This window comes from Dendrobates tinctorius, unplaced genomic scaffold, assembly GCF_039654945.1.
Source record: "Dendrobates tinctorius isolate UK_male_01 unplaced genomic scaffold, ASM3965494v1 ptg000083l, whole genome shotgun sequence".
Taxonomy (NCBI): domain Eukaryota; kingdom Metazoa; phylum Chordata; class Amphibia; order Anura; family Dendrobatidae; genus Dendrobates; species Dendrobates tinctorius.
Window position 1 is genome coordinate 10496448 of NW_027361751.1, and position 26072 is coordinate 10522519.

General features: G+C 45.1%; 1 protein-coding gene across 3 annotated transcripts in view; it reads left to right on the forward strand.

The window, feature by feature from the left end:
• SV2C (synaptic vesicle glycoprotein 2C) overlaps nucleotides 1-26072 on the forward strand; it is a 385566-nt gene that overhangs the window by 299891 nt on the left and 59603 nt on the right. For all 3 annotated transcript variants that reach the window (XM_073584110.1, XM_073584111.1, XM_073584109.1), the window contains exons 5-7: nucleotides 19812-19945; nucleotides 22151-22240; nucleotides 25537-25647. In XM_073584110.1, coding sequence (XP_073440211.1) covers nucleotides 19812-19945; nucleotides 22151-22240; nucleotides 25537-25647 — 335 coding nt within the window. The remainder of the gene's footprint in view (nucleotides 1-19811; nucleotides 19946-22150; nucleotides 22241-25536; nucleotides 25648-26072) is intronic.

The window sequence follows — 26072 nt, forward strand, 5'->3', positions numbered from 1 at the left end:
ATGATAGTGTATAAAGACAAGTGTTTATAGGTAAAAGTAAGCAATGATTATAAGTTATATAAAGTAGGAGATAGGAAATAGATAAGAAATAGTTATTGTCAGGTACAGGCCCACATACGGGATGGGAATATAGTTAATAAAAGGAGTGGTACTTCCTGGTTGTGCGTGGTTACGAGTAGTGGAAGGTTAAAGCAAGTTCTTCGTGGAGTTCAAGTGCAGTGGATCGCTATGGCCAACATGGGCCTATGACTCTGGGCAGTGGACTGCCATACAACTCATTCATGCGAATCCATTCGTCGGGTCTGGGACCTCATGATTGGCACATCGCACCTGCAGGGGAAGATTTACACGGATCATCAAAGGTGGAGGATGATGGAATCCAGGTGCACTGTCATTGGTGGAGAGGGATCCCTAGATGATGACACCAGGGAAAAGAATGCTCTATTGGGAATCAGTGCTTGGGCGGAAGTTATGTCCGGTACCTGAGGGCAAGACTGTAACCTGTTGAGCTCTAACCCACATGCTCCACTGGAATCACTGTGAACTGTTCAGTAAAAGTTTAACTGTTGAAAAGCACTTGGTGTCCCCTGGATTGTGTGCGGCAGTTCCTGAAGATGGAAGCCTGGAGTTAGCGGAGGCCCATGAGCCATAAGTGAATGTGATGCACTTCACACCTAACAGCACTTCAGGACTGGAACACGCTTTTCCTGTAGCGTGCCGGAGCAGCAGATCGTCCACGACTACCTCGCTTGGTACCTTACACCATGATACTAATGATAAAGTCTAAAGTCCACTATGTGGCTCTCCTGAGACTACCATTGCGGAAAACTATCAGGAGCATAAAATATGAGGAAAATAGAGGTACAATATGGATCCATAGACTTTTATATGTGTTATATTATATGGATGTGTCCTTCCCTATTTTCACTGTTGGCATTACTTCGATAAATGGCGAAAGATAATTAACTTTCAAAAAAGCAATTTTGAAATACTCTGTTAGGAGATGTTTATGCTATGTACTTCTATGTGTTTTGTGGTCAGTCGATGTTTTGCCTAGTGCGCTGCTATAACACATTGAATTCGTATAGGCAGGGGCGTATCTAGGGGGGGGCAACCGGGGCAGTTGCCCCGGGCGCAGCCGGCAGGGGGCGCAGTCCGGGCCGCAATGCAGTGGTCCGCAGTGTCCTCCCTGGCGGCTGCGTTCTGCCGCCCCCCGGCCTGAGAGTCGGCGGTCCTCTGTGTCAGCTGTCAAGCTGACAGCTGGCGCAGAGAAGGTGCGCGTGCCGGCTCCCAGGGAACAATTGTACTGGCGTCTGTATAGACGTCAGTACAATTGCAGCTCTGACCGCCGGGCCAGAGCGACGTCAGCAGCGTGACATGTCATGTGATCACGCTGCTGACGTCACTCCCCGGCGCCCAGAGTGCTCAGTGAACGCTCAGCGCTGGACCGCTGGTGGTAAGTCTGCTCCAATGTGGAGCTGAAGAAACCACCGAAGATGGGGGGTGTTAATGTGTGGCGATGGGGTTAATGTGTAGTGAGTGGGTTAATGAGTGGGGATGGGGTTAATGGATGGTGGTTAATGTGTGGGGATGGGGGCTAATGAGTGGGGGGGTTACTGTGTGGGGGTTAAAGAGTGGGGATGGGGTTACTGTGTGGGGGTAAAGAGTGGGGATGGGGTTAATGTGTGGGGGGTTAATGAGTGGGGATGGGGGTTAATGTGTGGGGGGTTAATGAGTGGGGATGGGGGTTAATGTGTGGGGGGTTAATGAGTGGGGATGGGGGTTATTGAGTGGGGGGGTTAATTAGTGGGGATGGGGGTTATTGAGTGGGGATGGAATTAATTTGTGGAGGGTTAATGAGTGGGGATGGAATTAATGTCTGGGGGGTTAATGAGTGGGGATGGGGGTTAATGTGTGGGGGATTTGGAGTGGGGGGGTACATAATGTGTTGGGGGATTTGGGAGTATGGACGGGGGTTAATGAGTGGGGATGGAATTAATGAGTGGGGATGGGGGTTATTGTTTGGGGGGTTAATGAGTAGGGATTGGGTTAATATGTGGGGGATTTGGAGTGGGGGGTACATAATGTGTGGGGGGGATTTGGGAGTGGGGATGGGGGTTATTTAATGTGTGGGGGATTTGGAGTGGGGATGGAGGTTAATGTGTGGGGGATTTGGAGTGGGGGGTACATAATGTGTGGGGGGATTTGGGAGTGGGGATGGGGGGTTATTTAATGTGTGTGAGGGATTTGGAGTGTGGATGGGGGGTTACTTAATGTGTGTGAGGGATTTGGAGTGTGGATGGGGGGTTATTAATGTGTGAGGGATTTGGAGTGGGGATGGGGGGATTTAATGTGTGTGGGGAGATTTGAGGACACAGAGTATGTATGAGGAAACAGTATGGGGGTTGGGTGCAGACAGTATGGGGAGCGAACGGGTTAATATATGTGGACACAGTAAAGGGAGTCAGGGGTATGTGTGAGCAGACAGTATAGAGAGTGAGGGGGAAAATACATGATGAGACAGTATGGTGAACTGAGGGATGTTAGAGGAGGGAGGGGAATAGTGTGAGGCCACAGTATATTGCAGATATTTGTATTTAGGGGCATTATAATGACACTTCTATCTTTAAGGACGTCATGTGGAGATTTGCTGCAGAAGACCGGAGATTATGGAAGTCTGCAGAGACAAGATGTGGGTGAGAAAACTCATCATGGGGTATGGACAAGAAGAAGAAAAGGAGAACGACTCCAGAGACGTCATCTATAAGGTACTTGGATGTAAATATTATTTGTGATGCTGACTTATTCTCATGTTTTTATTTGTTAGGAACATTAAAGGGGTTGTCCAGGTTTGTACGGAGTCTGCAGTCATTCTATGTGACTGCAGACTTCTGAATTCTCACAGTGCTCACTGAACGCTGTTAGGATTCTATCATGCTGGTAATTTACATACATGCGGTCAAATGCTGACTAGACATGTGTGGCCTCACTCAATGAAAATGAACGGAGCGAGGCCGGGCACGTCTAGTCGGAATGTGGCCAGAAGTATATAAATCACATGCTTGTGCTGACATGACTGTATATCGGCAAGGGAGAATCCTAAAAGTGTGCAGTGCATTCGTTGTGAGAATTCAGAAGCTGCAATGTCAGGATTCAGCTCTGCAGGTTCCAGTAGTCATCACACGGACACTTCACTCATATGCGATTTTCATACTTGACAACGAGCTTCTCTTCCTGCTTACAGTTTTTTACTGAACATTGAGAGCATTAGGGAGAGCAGCTCGTGGGTACATGGCTAAGAGTGCAAGTCGCATATGTACTTGGGGGGGGGGCGCCGAACCAAATTCCTGCCCCGGGTGCCAGGAAGCCTAGATACGCCTCTGCGTATAGGGACAAATTGGAGTCAATAACGTAATTCACGGAAAGGTAAAGGGTGGAAACTGTAGTACCATCATATACATACATGCCTGATCCACTTGTCTAAATATTTTACAGACATAGCAAGGAATTAGGTAGAATATTTGTTATCAACTATTGTGAAAAATCGCTTTTCAATATAACAAACATTTGTCTTTTATTCTTTATTCAGGTCTGACTGCCTGGCAGAATTGTAATGTTCTTTGTGAGGACTGCATCAGTATCTAATATGTAACCTCAGGCCAGGTCATTTCTTTCGTCAGTATACACGTCCTGCATTTGTGGTGCCTCCCTTTGATATGTGCCCTCTTCATGCCTTTGAAAGACGCTGTCCTTTAATCTTATTTGCCGTTTGCTCTCGCTTTTTTTTTGTTGTCCTGTCCTTATTTGACCTCATCCACCTCTGCGTTCAAGTTTTTGCTTTGATACGTAGCACCAAATCTTTGCGTGCTTTTGTTAAAACTATTAAGGAAAAAATGAAATACAATAAAATACACAGGTGGAAAGATTCTTTTTGCCTTCATGTAGCTTCTGTCTGTCTACTCTGAAAGTCCCAATATAGATAGTGTTGGTAATCAATAACCTACAGTAGATGCTCAGAAATGCAGGGAAGACACATATCATGTATTCTCTTCTGCCTACTGATTATGAAAGCGCAAAAGGTTTAATATAATTAATACAAATGTATAAATAATAAAAGTCGATCGTTTTCATCATACAGACTACTGTCACCGCTCACAGAACTGGCACTTTGACAGTCAATTCTGCATTGAAGCACTACAAAGCTTGCTTTCAGTCACGGTTCCGGAGTGTTCTTAAGGCTGCCATTCACAGTGCTTTGAGCGATGACTATAGCTGTGATGGTATACCTATATGACTGAAAGCCGGCGGCTCCCATGAGTAATAAAGTTAACTTTTTCCCGGGTGCCACACTTTCTATAAGGTGACCGGAAACCTTTCCAATACTATTAACCCTATATCTGTAGTTATTAGAGTTATTCAACCTGACAGGTTGCTTTAAGAACTTTATGCCCTGGGAATGTCAGTGGTAAGTAGGTATGTTAGAGAAGCTCCATATCTGAGCGCCATTAAGTTTAGCCTATAAATGTCTTCTTCACTGAGTGCGATTAAAGCTGTAGCTTACATCATGCAATGAATTGCTTTGTACACGATTCCTCAAGCAACACTGTATACTTAGCATCTAGAATAGCCCTCACATTAATGGCGCCTGCCAGCCTGTACAATGACAGGTCTGCTGCTGATTCATGGGAAATTTTAATTCCCTCTCAGCGTAACGCATTCTCACTGAATGGCGGCATTCAACCAAACCCAATCAAGGACTCTGCAGAGCTGTGGGTATATAAATCTCCCGAGCCGCTGACTCAGTAAGCCATGAAGTCAGTGCAGTCGCCTCACATGACCACATTGTTCTAATGAGATTTCCACCAGCTTATCATTCGCTCCTGGTGGGGTTATTATGCCGCCAGACTTCATCAGAATTAGGACCATTTTCCCAGAGTTTGTTACGTAGCAAACGTACTGTAAAATTACACTAAGCACTGGAATCAGAGTGTAATTTATAATATGGACCTGTTGTAATGTTGTCTCATCTTCACCTCCCAACCAGCGACATGAGCCTAACACACACTCATTTACACAGTACTTTTCTGCGAACAATTATTTCTTGGTAGGAGAATCTCTTGATAATAAAGCTGGGCAAAAAGATTTGGAGATCCCTGGTCTAGAGTCCACATTGATACACAGCCACTGCCTGACCTAGTCCTCGTCCGGCACCCAGATGCCAGCATCCTGCACAGTTTAATCTTATCTCACAATGTCATGACTATAGGACCTTTCACACATAGCGAGATCGCTAGCGATTTTGCTAAAGCGTCAACAATTTTGTGATGCAACAGCGATATCGCTAGCGATCTCGCTTTGTGTGACACTTACCTGCGACCGGCCCCCCCGCTGGATATCGCTGATCGCGCTGGAATGTCCTGGGCCATATTTTCCTCATTGGCGTCCCATTGGCGCCGACTAGCGATGCATGGATGCAGGCGGAAGTCGTCATCATCGCTGAGGTGTGACAGGTAAGAGCTACCGCCGACGGATCGCTTTTCGTTGCTACATCACTGGTGAGATCTGCCTGTTTGGCAGCTCACTAGTGACCATTTAGCGATGCACCAGTGATCCTGACCAGGTCGTATCGTTGTCGGGATCTCTGGTGCATCGCTAAATGTAATGGGACCCTATGCCTAGTCATGATATGGGGGTCCTAGTAATTACAAGAGGTGGCCAGTGTAATGGGCAGGATATGAAAACTTTACACTCAGGCGTAATACATAGTCACCATTATTTATCACACCCGAGTGACAAGTTTTCGTATATCTTGATGGGATTGGATCCAACTTGTAGACCGCCACCAGCCACCAGAAGTGCCGTGTTTATCTTTCAATCAGTGTAATGGGCAGGGCATCCTTGGGCAGAGGTTGCATCCATGCCGCAGCGCTGCAGAAAAATGGGGATCCTGGCTGGGTGTGTGAACTATTACGATAGCAATATGACTTCCGACTTGCATACTGTGCCAGAGTCCTAAAACTCTTTTTTGCTCAACTCTACAGTAACAAAATGTAGATCACTGTGGGTATGTGCACACGTTGCAAATTCCTGTGCAGATTTTCCCGCGCAGAATCTTCAGAATCCACAGATAAAATGAACTGCCTTTTACCTGCGGATTCATTGCGGATTTACTGCAGATTTTCTGCATTTTTTGTGCGGATTTGGGCTGCGTTTTTACACCTGCGGATTCCTAGAATGGAATAGGTGTAAAAACACTGCAGAATCCGCACAAAGAATTGACATGCTGCGAAAAATAAACAGCTGAGTTTCCACGCGGAATTTTCCGCAGCATGTGCACTGCGGTTTTTGTTTTACATAGACTTACATGGTACTGTACACCGCATGAGAACCTACTGTGGATCCGCAGGGCCAAATCTGCTGCTATGTTCACATGTTGCGTTTTTGCTCCATTTTTCTCTGCAGGCAAAACTGCTCTATTGGCAGTAAAGAAGTTTCTTAACCCCGTCATGACCAGAGCTTTTTTAAGTTTTGTGTTTTCACCTTTTTTCCAGAGCCATAACTTTTTTATTTTTCCATCAATATGGCCATTTGAAGGCTTATTTTTTGCGGAACGAGTTGTTCTTTTGAACGACATAATTGGTTTTACCAGGTCATGTACTAGAAAATGGGAAAAAAATTGCAAAAAAAGTACAATCCTATACTTGTTTTTTGTTTGGCTTTTTTGCTAGGATCACTAAATGCTAAAACTGACCTTCCATTATGATTCTCCAGGTCATTACGAGTTCATAGACATCAAACATGTCTAGGTTCTTTTTTTAGCTAAGTGGTGAAAAAAATTGCAAACTTTGCTACAAAAAAAAAAAATTTGCACCTGTAGCATCTGCATTTTTCATGATCTGGGGTTGGGTGAGGGCTTATTTTTTGCGTGCCAAGCTGACGCTTTTAATGATACCATTTTGGTGCAGATACATTCTTTTGATCGCCCGTTATTGTATTTTAATTAGAGTTGAGCGAAACAGGTCGGCCAGATTCATAAGTCGCCGACTTATGGGAAAGTCGGGTTTCGCCGACCGAAACCCGACCACAGCGTGAAGTCGGCCATTCGGTCGGCAAAACGCGCGCCATTGTCGGATTTCCCAGAATGCTTGTATGTGAGATATTTCAGCCACTGAGCAAGGACGTACACTGTGGGTAACGAGATGACATGTGCAGCGTCCGGGGAGAGAGAGAAAGAGAGAGGGAAAGAGAGAGAGAGATTGATTTCGCACACTTTAAAAAAGCGGTCCGGCATATAGGTGTGTTTACTGTCCTCCACTCCCTGCCGACTTTGCTTCCCCATTGACTTGCATTGGGTTTCATGTTTCAGTTGGACTTTCGACTTTTACCGATAGTCAGTCGATTTGGTTCGACTCGACTTTTGAGAAAGTCGGGTTTCATGAAACCTGACTCGGCCCTAAAAAAGGCAAAGTCGCTCATCTCTAATTTTAATGCAATGTCGTGGCAACCAAAAAAACTTCGATCCTGTTGAACCCGAACATCCACGGACCTGCTCATCAATATGTATGAGACGTTACTGTAATTTGTTTTACTATATTTGCTTCAAAGTTTCTCCTTTAAAATCCAACACTTTGACTGATTAGTGATTCCTTGTGATTCATTTAGTCATTCCATGCAGGCAGCGGACTGAGAAGGTGATATTGAATTTCTGCAGTGAATTAGTTTTATCACGGGTAAATCTCTGCAAAACTTTGTTGTTTTACTAGTTAAGGGGTTTATTGTGCTCATATACTATAAAATTAGGATTTATTATTTATTTTTTTTAAAATTGCGATATAATAATGGTTTCTTTAAATTGTATGTATCTACGAAGGTACTGTATATATAGAGCTACATGGTTGGGGTTTGAAATTTGCCAATTTTTGTTTTTCATTTTCTCAGGATAGCTTGTCAAAAAATAAAGGACAGCCAAAATTTTTCAAGGACACATCGGAAAGTCATAGTAAATCATTAGGATTTTACAATATGTAACTCTACAGACCCTTATTCTTATATGAAGACATTCACTCTAACTGTTAAATTCTGACCACAATCATTATAATCTGTACAACTTCCTCTAATTAAAGGGAGTTTATCTCCACAACATGGCTGTTCAAAGTAAGTACAGGAGCTTGTTTCACCATGGCGTGGCCAAACATTTAACGACACCTTCCCAACTGCGTGGCTTCCATATAAAGGTGGAGACTTTTTTCTGGCTCTATGAAGCCCAAGCTGCCAATCATAGAAGGGGGAGTGGAGGTAAAAGTAAAACAAGAATGTGGGAAGGTGCACTTAAATATTTGGCAATGCCATGGTGCACTGAGTGCATGTACTTGGTTTGAACAGCCTATTGTACAGACTGTCCAGGAATTTCTGGATGGTTGGCAAGCCAGGTAGTTGCTTAAATGAGGCTAGCCTACACTAAATATTTTACATTGCCAATTTCTGAATTACAGTAGTCGACAGTGGCAAATGTTAAACTAACAGAATGCAAATTGACTTCCATTGATGGTATGCATGTCTGTCATTTTTGTAATTTTTTTATACAAAGTAGGCTTAAAACCATATAGAATATTGGAAGTGGAGGCTCCTTTATTAAAATTGCACGATTCCACTATGTCAGTATTGGATGTGGTTAGGGCTAAACTAAAGGATATGATGCAAAGGATTTTGTAATATTCGCCTTGAAGTGCCTCTCAGGAAGGGTATGGTCCAGGTTCCTCTAATCTGTGCAGTTTGAAAAATAAATAGTTAAAACAGAATGCTAATGAGGAGCAATGACCCCAAACACATTAAGAACTTTCTACAGAGTGTGAACTATCAACGCTAACGGGGAGCAGTAGTATTAACTTTGTGCAAGGAACTCCCAGATCATGTCCTTGGAGTAGTCTTTAGGAACAAACTTGGTGTCTTGCAGGAGATGTTTTTAGACTTATCAGTTAACTTAGACCTGTCCCGTTAAGATGATTGATAGCTTGTATATGCATCAGTATAGAAATGTCAACAGCAGTGGATCTCATCACCTGCCTGAATTACAGACACTGTACCCATCATATGCCGTATCTGTAGGCCAGAATTCAGATGTAGGGATGAGTGGACCCATGGAAGTTCGGGTTTTGGTACCCAGCCAGAACTTTATTCCAAAGTTCGGTTCAGTTACCTTAACCGTACCCAAACTTCAACCAGAACCTGAATCTCTCTTTCTCCCTCTCTCCAGACTTCCGTGAGAAATCTGTCTGGTACGAACCTCAAACTTTTAAGTTTGGGTTCACTCATCTCTTGTTGGGAGGATTCAGATTACATGCCAATCCAGCTCCATACCCAGCAGGTGCCATCTGTTTTACACAGCAGAGCAGACACCTGCCGGAAACTGCAGAGATTTGAGAGAGCTCTGATTGCAGCAATTTAGGTCCTTAGATGCCATGGTGAACAATGACATTGGCATCTAATTGGTTAGGCGAGACACCCCTCTGTCATGCCCAGGGAACTAGATGTTCTGTTTAATGACAGCTTGGAACAAATTCGAGAGAGGTGGGGGGGCAGATTTCTATATGCACCATTGCTCAGCAGAGCCAGTGGTAGGACAACGAGAGGAAAGTTTGCTGTACATGGATGAGCAGTGGTCGGAATCCAATTATGTGTCCAATGATAATGTCAGGCATCCCAATGTTTCTTTGGCTGAGAGTAAAAGAAAACCATTGTAATAAATAGAGGATCAAATAAAAAAGAAGCATATCAGGAAGCTAAAGAATATGGTCATTAAGCCAATTTGATGCTATCCTCACTGAGGACCCTCACTGATAATATTCCATAAATTCGGTGTATTAACTAGCTGGAGCCAGTTGGTAGACCATAAGAGAAAAAGCCCTTTGCAAGTGTAAAAGGAAAAGTAATTAAATGGTTGAATCCATGACTGTAGCAGATAAGATAAACACGTAACACAAAGGGCTGAAACACGTTCTCTGCAGCCTCAATATTTGGATGGAAAAAGTGACTCAGTCACAGCTCATTAATCATTGTATCAAGGCCGCTTTCTGCAATATGCCGTGATTATAGCCAAGTAGAAATCTACATTCAGTGCACTTATGGGGTGACGGAGATAAACATGCACTGTAGACTTAGTGATAGATGGGATATCGTCTGGATGGAGAATAGTCAGGGTACTATGGTAGCAGTGCTCAGCAGGCATTACTGACATGTCACTGAAGGACACAGGATAATAAATACAATGGACTAGAAGGGAATGTAGAAATCTTAAATGGAAAGACTTTTTGTGATGAGTCACCTTTTTCTAATCTCTTTTATAGGCAATGAATATGCATTTCATTTTAGTTTTATTCATCAAACTTATTCTAGATGTTGCAGATCATTTTTTATGTTTTATTTTATTTATTTGCAAAACTGTTTATGGCCATATTGGGGGCAAATACAAATGCTTCTCACAAAATTAGAATATCATCAAAAAGTTAATTTATTTCAGTTCTTCAATACAAAAAGTGAAACTCCTATATTATATGGCGTCATTACAAACAGAGTGATCTATTTCAAGTGTTTATTTCTGTGAATGTTGAGGATTATGGCTTACAGCCAATGAAAACCCAAAAGTCATTATCTCAATAAATTAGAATACTTTATAACACCAGCTTGAAAAATGATTTTAAAATCCGAAATGTTGGCTGTTACACCGTCCCTGCGTACTCACCCGGCCATCGCTCCCACGCCGCAGCCCCCCGCCGCCCAACATCCACGGAGGTCGCCTCTGGCAGGTGCGCGGTTGGCGGCATCCCTGCATGCAATGCACATGCGCCATAGGCCGCGGCCGCGCCTCCCTCCAGCTTCTTGTGCTCTGGCTATGCCCTGACCTGGAAGCACCTCCCTGACCAATGGCAGACCAGACAGGAGCATATCAGGCCGCTTCCCCCTGTGGGAGGTGCCTGATTGTTGTGTTTCCAAGCACACTGGCCTCGCTGCATCGTGTGCTCTCAGCTCCTGCAGTTCCGTTCTTGCCTGCTCTCCGCAGCAGCCTCTCTGTCCTGTCTCCAGTGTTCCTGTTCCATCCTGCTCCAGTCCTGCCGTCCTACTCCAGTCCTGCCTCCAGTGTTCCTGTTCCATCCTACTCCAGTCCTGCCGTCCTACTCCAGTCCTGCCTCCAGTGGTCCTGTTCCATCCTGCTCCAGTCCTGCCGTCCTACTCCAGTCCTGCCTCCAGTGTTCCTGTTCCATCCTACTCCAGTCCTGCCGTCCTACTCCAGTCCTGCCTCCAGTGTTCCTGTTCCGTCATCTATACTTCTGTCCCACAGTCCTACTCCGGTCCATCCTGAGCCGCCCCTCTCGGTACCGGCTACCGTGGTACTCGAACCCCTGGGCCTGCTCCTAATGGTCCCTGTATAGGGGTCGGTTCCACCTGGCAGCTCGCCCGGGGCCCCTCGGTGCCACGGTCCAGAGGGTCCACTCCTGGAGTTTCCGGCTCCAGACTACCCACGCTAACAGTACAATCAGGCCATGGATCCCACCGGTACCACAGCTGCCACCCAGAAAGAGTTACTCTTCCTGCGGGAAAATCAGGGACGCATTATGTCCATCATGAAGTCCATGGACACCCGTTTGTCGGCCCTGCAGGTGACCGATCCTGGAACTGCCACGTTACTGACCAGTCTTCAACAGGAGCTGGTCCAGCAACAAGATACCCAAGCCCATATTTTGTCTCACATGGCCTCATTTGATAGCCGCCTGTCGGCCCTATGTTCTGCTGCCACAGCTTTGACTCCTCCCCCCGCTCCTACAGCTCTCCCAACACCCCGCCTCGCCAAACCGCCTCGCTTCACTGGGGACCCTAAGCGCTGCAGGGGGTTCTTATATCAGTGTAGTCTCCACTTTGAATGGTTGCCGCAGCAATATCCCTCTGACCGGGCCAAAGTAGCCTTCATTATGTCCCATCTGGAGGGAGAGGCCCTGTCCTGGTTGAATCCCCTCTGGGAACGTGACGATCCCGTTGTCTCGAGTCTTCCGGTTTTGTTGGATACTTTTCGCAGGGTCTTCGATGAGCCGGGTCGGTTAGCTGTCCTCACTGAATCACTCTTTAATCTACATCAGGGTTCTCTCACGGTCGGTCAGTACGCTATTCGCTTTCGCACTATCTCCTCCGAGCTCGGCTGGAATAACACGGCTTTGGTAGGGGCGTTCTGGCGCGGTCTTTCAGGCAGAATAAAAGATGAACTCGCAGGTCGAGAGACCCCGAACTCCTTAGAGGACCTTATTTCGCTGGCTACCCGCATTGACCTACGCTTCCAGGAGCGCGCTCGGGAGTCAGCGAGAGAGAGGAGATTCACCAGGCCAGTCCCCTTTTGCATCCGTTCTGCCAGTCCTCGGCCAGTCAAGCCCATGCAGATTGACCGTCTCAACTTGACCAAGTTACGTCAGCAAGAGAGGCGGGCACAAGGTCTGTGCCTCTATTGCGGAGCTTTATCGCACTATATCCGCACCTGTCCTAAGAGACAGGGAAACTCCTCCGCCTAGGTCAGGTAAGAGAGGCCTCCCTAGGCGACGATGGTCCCTCTCAACCTCTTACTATTTCTGTGCTTCTGGTTTCAGGGGAGAGACGTGGGTCCGAGGTGGCCTACGTGGATTCGGGTTCGGCAGGTAACTTCATTCGGCCAGAAGAGGTGGACAAATATCAAATTCCCATGGTTGCCCTATCTAACCCTCTCCAGATTGCCGCGGTGGATGGCAAACCGCTACAGGTGACCGTCACCTTGGTCACTGAGGAAGTGGAGTTGCAAGTTGGTGCCTTACATCGAGAGAAGATAGCCTTTTACGTTTTGCCTAAGCTCTCCCATGCCATTCTACTCGGTCTCCCATGGTTAAGGACTCATCAGCCTGTCCTCGATTGGTCTTCTGGGGAGATACTCCACTGGGGGCACCAGTGCCAAGCTCGCTGTCTGATTCCTGTCCACCTGGTGGCCGCTCCTCGGCCGCTCCCAGACCTTCTGGGTCTTCCTCCAGCCTACAGTTCCTACGCCAATGTCTTTGATAAGAAGGAAGCAGAGGTCCTTCCTCCACACCGGCCTTTTGACTGCCCAATTGAACTTGTTCCTGGTTCAACTCCCCCAAGGGGCAGAATCTACCCCCTGTCTCCCGCTGAGACCACAGCTATGTCCGAATACGTTGGAGAGAACCTCGCCAAGGGTTTTATACGGAAATCCTCGTCAACCGCGGGAGCCGGGTTTTTCTTCGTCAAAAAGAAGGACGGAGCTCTACGGCCGTGCATTGACTATAGGGGTCTGAATGAAATTACCATTAAGAACAGGTACCCCCTTCCACTCATTCCGGAGCTGTTTGATCGTCTTAGAGGAGCCCGGGTCTTCTCCAAGCTGGACCTCAGAGGAGCCTATAATCTGGTCCGCATCCGGGCTGGAGACGAGTGGAAGACGGCTTTCAACACTCGAGACGGCCATTACGAGTACCTGGTCATGCCCTTTGGCCTCTGCAATGCTCCTGCGGTGTTTCAAGAGTTCGTCAATGAGATCTTCCGGGACCTCTTGTACTCCTGTGTGGTCGTATACTTGGACGACATCCTCGTCTTCTCGCCGGATATCTTGTCCCACAGAAAGAGTGTCCGCTTGGTGTTACAGCGTCTTCGGGAGAACCGCCTGTATGCGAAGATTGAGAAATGTCTCTTCGAACAGACCTCCCTGCCGTTTCTGGGATACATTATCTCCAACGCTGGACTAAGGAAGGATCCCGAGAAGCTGTCTGCCATTCTCAAGTGGCCTCGCCCCGTTGGAGTAAGGGCAATTCAACGATTTCTCGGATTCGCCAATTATTACCGGCAATTCATCTCTCACTTTTCCGCCATCACAAGACCTATTTCTGCTCTCACCCGTAAAGGGGCTACTCCCAAGGATTGGCCTCCGGAGGCTGAAGAGGCCTTTCTGACCCTAAAACGGGCCTTCTCCACAGCTCCGGTTCTGCATCGCCCCGAGAGCAACCAACCTTTTGTACTCGAGGTGGACGCTTCCTCGACAGGTGCTGGGGCAGTATTGTCCCAGAGATCCGCCTCCGGTCGTCTGCACCCTTGTGGCTTTTTCTCAAAGGCCTTTTCTCCATCCGAGTGTAACTACTCAATCGGCGACCGGGAACTCCTGGCCATCAAGTTGGCTTTGGAGGAGTGGCGTCACCTCCTGGAAGGAGCTGTCCATCCCTTTGTCATCTTCTCGGATCACAAGAATCTGGCCTATCTCCAGTCTGCCCAGAGACTTAACCCTCGTCAGGCCAGATGGTCCTTGTTTTTCGCCCGATTTGACTTTGAGCTCCGTTTCCATCCTGGCAACAAAAATACCAAAGCCGACTCCCTGTCCATGGTCTTTCAGCCACACGAAACCACGGAGGAACCCTCGCATATCATTGACCCCACTAGGATCATCACAGTGGCTCCAATGAACTGGCTTGCTCCTCCTCCTGGCAAGACGCTTGTGCCTGAGAACCTCAAGCGAAAAGTCCTCCTATGGGGGCACTCCTCCAAACTGGCTGGCCATGCCGGGATCAAGAAGACCCTGGATCTTATCTCGCGTCACTATTGGTGGCCCACAATTCGCCAAGATGTACTCGATTTTGTGGCCTCTTGTCCATCCTGTGCAAAAAACAAAGTGCCACGAAGACCTCCGTCCGGCTTGCTGCTGCCGTTGCCCATTCCTGCGGTCCCTTGGGAAAACATTGGCATGGATTTCATCACCGACCTCCCCTGTTCTTCTGGCTGCACAGTCATCTTGGTGGTGGTGGTGGATCGTTTTTCCAAGATGGCCCACTTCATTCCTCTGCCCGGTCTCCCCTCGGCTCCGGAGCTGGCTAAAGTCTTTGTCCACCAAATCTTCAGACTCCATGGACTACCTCAACGCATAGTGTCGGACCGAGGGGTTCAGTTTACCTCCAAGTTCTGGTGATCGCTTTGTAAGCTCATGAACATTTCCCTTGACTTCTCCTCAGCCTACCATCCACAGTCCAATGGGCAGGTGGAGCGCACCAACCAGACGTTGACTGGGTACCTACGTCATTTCTCCAACGCACACCAGAGCGATTGGGTTGACTTACTTCCCTGGGCAGAGTTCGCTTACAACAACCATGCCGGTGAGTCCTCGGCCAAGTCTCCATTTTTCATTGTGTTCGGCAGACATCCTGGTGTTCCTCTGCCAATAACTCCTGCCTCCGAGGTACCCGCGGCCAATGCTTTGACCTCCGAGTTTTCCAAGATCTGGGCCGAGACCAAAACGTCACTCAAGAAATCCGCTGATCGGATGAAGAACTTTGCCGACAAGAAGAGATTGGATCCTCCACCCTATCGTGTTGGGGACAAGGTCTGGCTCTCATCCAAATTCATCCGGTTGAAACTGCCTTCTTACAAGTTGGGGCCACGCTACATCGGTCCGTTTGAAATTCTTGGACGTATCAATGAAGTCTCCTACAAATTGAGGTTGCCTGCTTCGCTCCGGGTCCCGAACACCTTCCATGTCTCTCTCCTGAAACCTGTGGTGCTGAATCGCTTCCATTCCTTGCCTGCTTCTGGTCCTCAGCCGGTGGGTGCCGATGATGTCTTTGAAGTGGAGGACATTATCGCCATGAAGAAGGTTAGAGGTAGGACATTTTTCCTTGTTGACTGGAAGGGCTTTGGTCCTGAGGAGAGATCCTGGGAGCCTCAGGAGAATATCAATGCTCCCCGCATCCTCAAGAGATTTCTTGCTAATGTCCGGGGAGGGCGGCTTAGGGGAGGGGGTACTGTTACACCGTCCCTGCGTACTCACCCGGCCATCGCTCCCACGCTGCAGCCCCCCGCCGCCCGACATCCACGGAGGTCGCCTCTGGCAGGTGCGCGGTCGGCGGCATCCCTGCATGCAATGCGCATGCGCCATAGGCCGCGGCCACGCCTCCCTCCAGCTTCTTGTGCTCTGGCTATGCCCTGACCTGGAAGCACCTCCCTGACCAATGGCAGACCAGACAGGAGCATATCAGGCCGCTTCCCCCTGTGGGAGGTGCCTGATTGTTGTGTTTCCAAGCACTGGCCTCGCTGCATCGTGTGCTCTCAGCTCCTGCAGTTCCGTTCTTGCCTGCTCTCCGCAGCAGCCTCTCTGTCCTGTCTCCAGTGTTCCTGTTCCATCCTGCTCCAGTCCTGCCGTCCTACTCCAGTCCTGCCTCCAGTGTTCCTGTTCCATCCTACTCCAGTCCTGCCGTCCTACTCCAGTCCTGCCTCCAGTGGTCCTGTTCCATCCTGCTCCAGTCCTGCCGTCCTACTCCAGTCCTGCCTCCAGTGTTCCTGTTCCATCCTACTCCAGTCCTGCCGTCCTACTCCAGTCCTGCCTCCAGTGTTCCTGTTCCGTCATCTATACTTCTGTCCCACAGTCCTACTCCGGTCCATCCTGAGCCGCCCCTCTCGGTACCGGCTACCGTAGTACTCGAACCCCTGGGCCTGCTCCTAACGGTCCCTGTATAGGGATCGGTTCTACCTGGCAGCTCGCCCGGGGCCCCTCAGTGCCACGGTCCAGAGGGTCCACTCGTGGAGTTTCCGGCTCCAGACTACCCACGCTAACAGTGGCCTACTGAAATGTATGTTCAGTAAATGCACTCAATACTTGGACAGGGCTCCTTTGGCATTAATTACTGCATCAATGTGGCGTGGCATGAAGGCGATCAGCCTGTGGCACTGCTGAGGTGTTATGGAAGCCCAGGTTGCTTTGATAGCAGCCTTCAGTTCTTCTGCATTGCTGGGACTGGTGCATCTCATGTCCACTGTGCTTCTTTTTTTTTGTTGCATAAAGTGACCTGCGGTGCATTTTTCCAATCAGCAGCATGTGCATTTCTCTTGCGGGTACGTAGAGTTTTCTGTGCGGAATTTCACCATAGAGTTACATTAGATGCAAAAAATCCGCACCTGAGAATGTCAAATACCAGAAAGTTTTAAAAGCAAAGCAGTTTTATTTAATGCATGACACACCAGGGACAAAAAAAACACAGCATGAAAAACTCAATAAAAATGCATGTTAAAAAAAAATACACAAAACTGTAATGAAAAATGCAAGAAATATGATTTACATAGTAGGTGCAGAAATGGTGTTGAAATTCTGCAACGTCAAAACTCACCAAATTCCATTTCTGATCATGGGAATGTAGCCTTATAAGTGGGAACTAATGGACAGAAAAATGTCAATAAAGTAAGGTTAAGCTTCCACGATTTTTTGGTGAGTTTTTGATGCTGTGTGTTTTCACTGTGCTAAAAATGCCGTGTCTTAGGCCTGTTTCACACTTGCTTTTTTTTGCAGCGCGTTTTTCCCGCAAAAAAACGCATTGAAAAACGCATACAAAAGCATACAACTGCTGCGTTTTTTTCAAGCATTTTTATGAGCATGCATGAAAAAAACGCAGCGTTTTTATGCGTTTGTATGCGTTTTTAGTGCGTTTTTACCGCGTTTGCGTTTTTTTCCAACATTAGGTGGCCCCTCACACTAACCCAAACCATGACTTTACTAACCCTAACCCTGACCCTAACCCTAACCCTAACCCTAACCCTGACCCTAACCCTAACCCTAACCCTGACCCTAACCCTAACCCTTAACCAAACCATACTTGACCCTAACCCTAACCCTAACCCTAACCCTGACCCTAACCCTAACCCTAACCCTGACCCTAACCCTTAACCAAACCATACTTGACCCTAACCCTGACCCTGACCCTAACCCTTAACCAAACCATACTTAACCCTAACCCTGACCCTAACCCTGACCCTAACCCTAACCCTAACCCTAACCCTGACCCTAACCCTTAACCAAACCATACTTAACCCTAACCCTGACCCTAACCCTAACCCTAACCCTGACCCTAACCCTTAACCAAACCATACTTAACCCTAACCCTGACCCTAACCCTAACCCTAACCCTGACCCTAACCCTAACCCTAAACCCCCTTAACTAACCCTAACTTTACCCAAACCCCTAAATTCCATTGTCTAAACTAATGGTAAAAAAAAAAACGCATGTGCAAAAAAACGCATACATAAGCATGCCAATGCGCACATATGCTCACCATAGACTTATAATGGGTGTCTTGCTGTAAAAAAACGCATTGCGCGCGCATGCGTTTTTTGAGGCAAATCGGACGCACAAAAAATGCAACAAGTTGCATTTTGTGCGCCCGAGCGCATACCGCAAAAAAACGCATGCGCGGTAAAACGCGTACAAACGCATGTGTAAGCGCACATAAGCGCATCCCATGCAAAGTATAGGAAAAAAAACGCATGCGCTATTTAGCGCTAAATTACCGCGAAAAAAAACGCAAATGTGAAACCAGCCCCGCAGCACTTTACATTTCAGAGGGGATTTGTACAGACAATAGACATTACAGCATAACAATAATCACATACAGTAGATTATAACAAATAACAAGAGGAGTGAGGGCCCTGCTCGCAAGCTTACAGTCTGATGAGATAATGAGATATTTGGCAAAAAAATTGATCAATTCAATTGAGCCACCCCGCCGCGCCAAGGTAATCTCCTGTGGGGGGTCCTTCTCTACGTTTTAATAAACACTGTGCCATTACGGCCTCCTAGATACATTAAAAGCAAGACCACTTTAAGTGCAATCCGTACCTGAGCATTTCTGGATCACTCCCATGAAGCCAGAAAAAGCAAGTGCAGATGAAGGCCAACCAGGTCTGCACAGCAAAAAGACAAAAGTAGAGATAAAATGAAATAAAATGTAATGAAAAAAAAAACAAGTACGGTAACCTAATTAAGCTAATAGGTGCAGTACAGAAATGCTGGAGAAAATCTGCAACATCAAAAAGCCACCAAATATTCATCATGAGAATGTAGACTTATACAGTATTTAGGAAGAGATGAAGTAATAAAATCTCCCAAAAGCCAGGAAGCGATCAGGAAGATGCATATGGAGCCTTGCCCTTTGGTCTGCTGCATTATTGATTATTCCGGCTAACAGCATAGGGTAGGGTATTGGCTTCTTCACCCCCTGCACATACATACGACACTGCATTGCCATTTAGATCTGACATTTAAATAAAACACCAGATGGAAACTGAGAGATAAACATATTTCATTGTTTGCAATGAGATTCTTCCCACCTGTCCGTTGCATCAGTTGTTATGCTGGACAAGTGCAAGTGTCGGTTCGGTAGACTGATTCATCAGGAAGACAAGAAATCCTGTTGGCAACTGATGTGTAATTGTCATCAGTGATGATACTGCGCCTAATGCAGTGGAAATATGTGAACCCTGCTTTAAAGCAGAATATATTTTCATGGCATCATCAAAAACTTAGCAAAGGTGTCATAAGTCATTCAGTAATTTGTATAGGAAACGCTCCATCTGCTACTACCTGCAACCACCATTGTTTTCAATAGGATTGCTCTTTCATGTCTGGCTCATTAGTTGTTACACCGGACCTGTATGCTTTGTTTTTTTTTCAATGCAGCTTGAAATCCGGACCAGCACCATTTGAAAATACCTACCGACAGCTACTAACACATTTTTGCATACGTGTTGGCATCTGTATAGGCCTGATGCAAATGTTATATGTGAACTGGTCTAGGTTGGATGAGAATCTTTCTGTTTCTGCCCCAACTTCAATACATAGCCCTCTTCGTGTGTAAGGATCTATTGGATCCAGACCTGGGTTATATATGATCTTGTCACTGGTTAGAGTTCAAATTATTACACAGCCGTAGTAAGTGTGCTTGTCATATAATACTAATCTGGCTGAATTTCTGATTTTTTTCAGGATGGAGTTTTAGTATGGGATCAGCCTATCAGTTCCACAGCTGGAGAGTTTTTGTCATCGTATGTGCACTACCATGTGTCTCTGCAGTCGTGGCTCTTACATTTATGCCAGAAAGTCCACGATTCCTTTTAGAGGTGAGAATTGAAATATGAACTACAGGTGTCGTAGAATACTTAGGCCACGTGCACACATTTGAGCGTCTGAGTTTTTTACCTCAGTATTTGTAAGAAATAAACAGGAGTGGGTTATAAATACAGAAGTGGTGACGTGTTTCTGTGGGGAAGGTGAGTTGACGGACAGACGTGACTGACAGTAGGAGGGGACGGTTTGTGCACCAGAGACGGAGATTGACAGGATAGAAGGGTGACAGCTGGGAAAGGTAGATAGGAGGGTGTAGTACTGAGAAATGACCACAAGATGGCAGGGGAAAGTAGTTGAGGACTGAACATCAGCTTATGGCTCAAGAAAACGCTTAGTCATGGGGGGCGGGGAGATAGGAACCCAAGAGGGGAATTCCTCAGTGAGAGAGGGGATAAATAGAACTGGTTTGGGTTCTAGAGAGGCCAGTCCCGGCAGGAGCTCAGGAAAGGAAGACTCAGGACAGAAGACCGGAAACAGTGGAAGAGCTCGACCAGGGGACTGACAGAGAAGAGAGTCAGGGGGGTGGCCATGACCCGACGGACCGCAGGACAGACGAGGCTCCGGGGGTACCGATTGGACGACGACCTCGGGCAGGTGAAGAGCTGGCGGTAGATTGGTCTAGGACAACCCCAGTGAAAGATCCACGAGGGACGTCACTTCGACTGGAGCAAAGGGCCTGGAGATAGAGTGCTGTAAAGAAGCTGCGGTGCATGGTTGTGGTCGTCAGGAGGATGACGAATAAAATCCGGAACTGTTACAAGTGGAATCTGTCTCCGTCTCATCTTTGCCTAATCTGGTAAGCAGCGGTCTACCCCCCAACCCCGGCCCCTACCACATTTCTCTTATACTTTTCCTCTGATTGTCCCACTCCTGGTTTTGACTTATAAATACTGAGGTAAGAAACTCACCAAATACTCAATTTATTCTCATGGCCTTACCCTTCCTTCCATAAGATATACAAGAAGTCCAGTATCTGGTAATAGAAGATTTGATACTGTGGACCTGCAAAATTAGACAAGGGTTTGGTGACAGTCACATTTCTTCGGGATCCACTATTCTGTCCACTATCAACTTGAGGAAAACAGATATTTTGCAGACCAGATTATAATTTGAAAAATTATTCGACTCTGCCAAAATAAACTGGGCCAGAGGTATTTGGCAGCCCCTTATCTCCTTACCACTGTAGAAATGTTAATGAGGAACATCGATAGCTAAATGTTGAGTTATTGTAATTTTTCTAAATATAACATATTCTTAGATCTATTTTATGTCTGTAGTCAGATTTATAGGTGACACTGATTATGCAGATTTAGAGGATTTTACAAAATTTAGACAAATAGAAAAAGGGAGATTGTCAGCTCACCGAACAAATGCCAGCCAATTATGATCTTAGGAACCGCGCTCAGGAATTGAGGTGCCTTAAGTGCCATAAGATATATAGAATTCATAAATCCAGCTCTGAAATCCACTCAGATAAAAATAATCTTTTTTATTCCGTCATATTAAAAATCACCACACAAAATTAAAACCGCAGATGCGTTTCAGTGCCAAGTCCTTAGCCCTTGCAGGATCATGTTTACAGTTTTCATTCTGTGTAGTGATTTTCCAGGAGTTTCACTGGACATGTTGAAATAAAGAAGATAAGTTTTTACCCGACTAGATTTTAGAGATTTATTCTATGCAGTTTCCCCTTGATATGCCCCTTTTCCCATTATAGCTGATCTATTAGACCAAAATTATATATTACCGGTATATACATTACATACAGTACAGACCAAAAGTTTGGACACACCTCATTCAAAGAGTTTTCTTTATTTTCATGGCTATGAAAATTGTAGATTCACTCTGAAGGCATCAAAACTATGAATTAACACATGTGGAATTATATAATTAACAAAAAAAGTGTGAAACAACTGAAAATATGTCTTATATTCTAGGTTCTTCAAAGTAGCCACCTTTTGCTTTGATTACGGCTTTGCCCACATATTTTCAGTTGTCTCACAATATTTGTTAATTATATAATTCCACAGAGTGAATCTACAATTTTCATAGTCATGAAAATAAAGAAAACTCTTTGAATGAGAAGGTGTGTCCAAACTTTTGGTCTGTACTGTATATATATATATATATGTATATAAAAAAAGTTTTCTAGCTGCATCCAGTTAGTCTTTTTTATTGTAATTTATTTCATTTTATAGATTGGAAAACATGATGAAGCTTGGATGATCTTGAAACAAATTCATGACACAAATATGAGGGCTCGCGGACAACCAGAGAAAGTATTTACTGTGAGTGTCATGAAACGTTTTCTTCCTACCAATTAGTTGGTAATATATATCCTAGCATCTGCAGTATATATCTCAACATCTCCTATTATGTGTCTGCTAGTGATGAGCGAACATGCTCGGATAACGTGTTATCCGAGCATGCTCGGGTGTTATCTGAGTATCTTGGGCGTGCTCGGATGATATATTCGAGTCCCTGCAGCTGCATCTTTTCTGGCGACAGACAGACACAACACAAGCAGGGATTGCCTGTTTGTTTGGCAACCTTATCCAAGCACATTTGCTCATCACTAACTGCTTTTATGATCATGTTAACGTACACTAAAGGCTCAATTACAGGGGCAGATAATAACAGACATCAGTGCATGTTTGCTTCCATTTAGGCTTCATTCACATGTCCATGTTGCACACGCATGTTCTATCCATGTTTTTCACACATACAACATGTACTCGGTGTGAGGAAAAACGTAGCGTGTTGTAATTAAACTTTCAAATTAGACTGTGCGAGAAAAAAAATTGCATGCCATACGGACCATCAGTATAACATAGTAACATAGTAACATAGTAATTAAGGTTGAAGGGAGACTTTAAGTCCATCAAGTTCAACCCATATCCTATCCTAACTTGCCCTAACATGTATGACATTCAATTTTTACAGATACATTGCAATTTTGTAGCATAGGAAACTGTAAATGGTCCTGTAAAAGAGTAATTGCTGCTGAGTAAAAAAGCGGATTTCATACAGCGAGCACACGGATGACAAGTGAGAAAAAATCGCCCCACTCTCCTGGATGACAATGGGACCAATTTTTTTATTATATGCTAATGGGAGTGAACCCTAAAATTCACAGAGACATGTCCATTTTTCTAAAGTATTACTGATGAAAAATGTCAATACCAATCTATAGGTCCTTAAAAAACATCTGTGTGTCATCCGTCTGCTGTCCATAGTTAACACTGAAAGGATGAAAAGCTCTGTAATTTATCTATGTATCCATTTGTGAAGATCAGTGATGACACCCAGAGCTATAACACTAATGATACCGGTAGTATTTTTCTTTTGTGTATGTGAAAAATACTGATGTGTGAATGAGGTCTTACATGGATCTGTCATTGGCTGTTCATTCAGTCGCCTTAGTGAGCCACCACTTTCCTGCTTTCTCAAGGCAATGTGATGCCCCCCAACGATGATTCTTGTTGTATGGCTGGTGAACATGTAAACATGGGGCAGTGATTGGGAACAAATACTTGTAGAAAAGCTTGTTTAGCAAATCATTGACCCATGTAACAGATCCTTAAGTTACAAATTCACAACCTATGCCCATATTAAGTAGACATTAAATACAATTGTCTAGATATACAGTAAGTTTTATCTTATATGCTCCAATCCAAAATTACATAAATATGTGGTACAAGTACCGGTAACTGTTTATGCACTATACCTGGAATATCTGCCAGTGTTATGGGCACTGTAATGTTGATACATTTAAGGAGTAGTTTTCTATTTGCACACCTCTTCTTAAATCCTGTATTTTCCAGTGTAAAATTAAAAGAGTATTAAAAGATACTCACCCCGTATCGGTGCCTAGCCAGTGATATGGGCACAAGGTCTCCTAGTTTTCGCGAGTCATTACCATACCCTCTGAGTGCTGCAGCCAATCAGCGGCCACTTCACTCACACGTTCCTTGGACGAAACTTGGACGTCTGATAGAAGTGTGAGAAATGTGCTGATCAGATTGGCTTCAGCACTCACTCGATATAATAATGTCAATGTATAATTAATAATGTCAAAGTCACTCGAGCGCTAAGAGACTTGGTGTTGGAATCGCTGGCACGCCGCTGGTGCGGGAGGTGACTGTCTTTTCTTTTGATCCTACATTAGGGAATTTTTAGTAATGGGTTGTCTAATTAGTGGATAACCCCTTAAACATGGATCTGTAATATGGCTCTGTGTGTTATGTGTTCAATATAAAAGAAGTCTGGCATCCCTTAAAGGTTAATTAAACCACTTATACTGGTATGCAGAGAAGTAAGCCCCTATAAAAAAGCATTACTGTAGTATAGATTTCAGTGGTTTAGCTATCAGAAAAACAATATTTTGTATGCTTTGTTGCACCCTTGGCATGGCTGAGGGTTCTGTGTACTGCTACGCTCCTTCAAGGTTCAGGTAGCTATGTCAATCAAGATATGATAAAGTGTTCAGTATGTCAACTGAAGTGGTGTAACGGTACACTAAGCCCTTGGCCACCCCTAGTGTGCCAAAACCCCTTCATTTGCATCTGAAATACCGTATTTTTTTTGCAAATACAACCACTGTAATGTATACTAAAGGATTTAGTCCCATACATACTGTATATTTATAAGTGATATAATTAGTGTTTTGTTGGTGACAGACTCCCTATAAGAGAATCCTATTGCAGGGTGTCTAAAGGTGCCCCATGTTTACTACTTTCTGTTGTTAGTTGCCATTTATGTAAGGTGAGTAACAGAAAGACAAGGTAATGTGTGGAATTTATACTGTTGTGGCCAAAAGTATTGACACCCCTGCAATTCTGTCAGATAATACTCAGTTTCTTCCTGAAAATGATTGCAATCACAAATTCTTTGGTATTATTTTCTTCATGTAATTTGTCTTAAATGAAAAAACACAAAAGAGAATGAAGCAAAAAGCAAAACATTGATCATTTCACACAAAACTCCAAAAATGGGCCAGACAAAAGTATTGGCACCCTCAGCCTAATACTTGGTTGCACAACCTTTACCCAAAATAACTGCGACCAACCGCTTCCGGTAACCATCAATGAGTTTCTTACAATGCTCTGCTGGAATTTTAGACCATTCTTCTTTGGCAAACTGCTCCAGGTCCCTGATATTTGAAGGGTGCCTTCTCCAAACTGCCATTTTTAGATCTCTCCACAGGTGTTCTATGGGATTCAGGTCTGGACTCATTGCTGGCCACCTTAGAAGTCTCCAGTGCTTTCTCTCAAACCATTTTCTCTCAAACTGTATGTTCTCCATATGATTGTAAGCGTTTCTGTGGGTACTCAGGTTTCCTCTCACTATCCAGAAACATACTGATAGGGAACCTACTGTCACTTCCCTAGTAATTGGCTCTAATGTGCCCGAAATTCTATTTTGAGCCCCATTGGAACTGTGACTGATGTGAATTGTGACAATTTTGTTCAACATGGAATATGTTGGTGCCATATACAAAATACTTTCAGTCTGTAACGGAATGCTGACTGCTCACCGATAGTTCTGGATTTCTACAATATGTTGGCCTGTTTTTCTTTTTCAGGTTCATAGCATCAAAACTCCAAAACAAATCGATGAGCTCATTGAAATTGAGACAGACACGGGTACATGGTACAGAAGAGGTTTTGTAAGGATTCGCACTGAACTGTATGGTGTAAGTTAAATAATAAGAATAGTGAACTGATTAAATCCAACTAAGTATTGCATATTTTAGCTTTCAGCAGAATTACCAGTGCTCTCTTCATCTCATCATGGAGGATAAAAGAAAAGAAGTGATACCTACAAAACAAGAGAGATCATATAGAACACTCCAAAACTCTCAAAGTTCACACAGCGCCTTCTGCTGTTTGCTTAAAGTTCAAGTAGTTAACAACATAAGCCTACAGCTGCTGTATACTCCTACACTAAGAACCTTGCTACTGTCCAGCAAGAACTATAAACTTGATATAAAGGTTAATAAATAATTAGATAGACTACAAAAATAAATTAAGAATAGCACTAGGGACACAAAATTAGGTAATATGCATATTTCAGGTGTAAAAATTGAAGCGATACACACTGGGAAAATAACCTAATAAT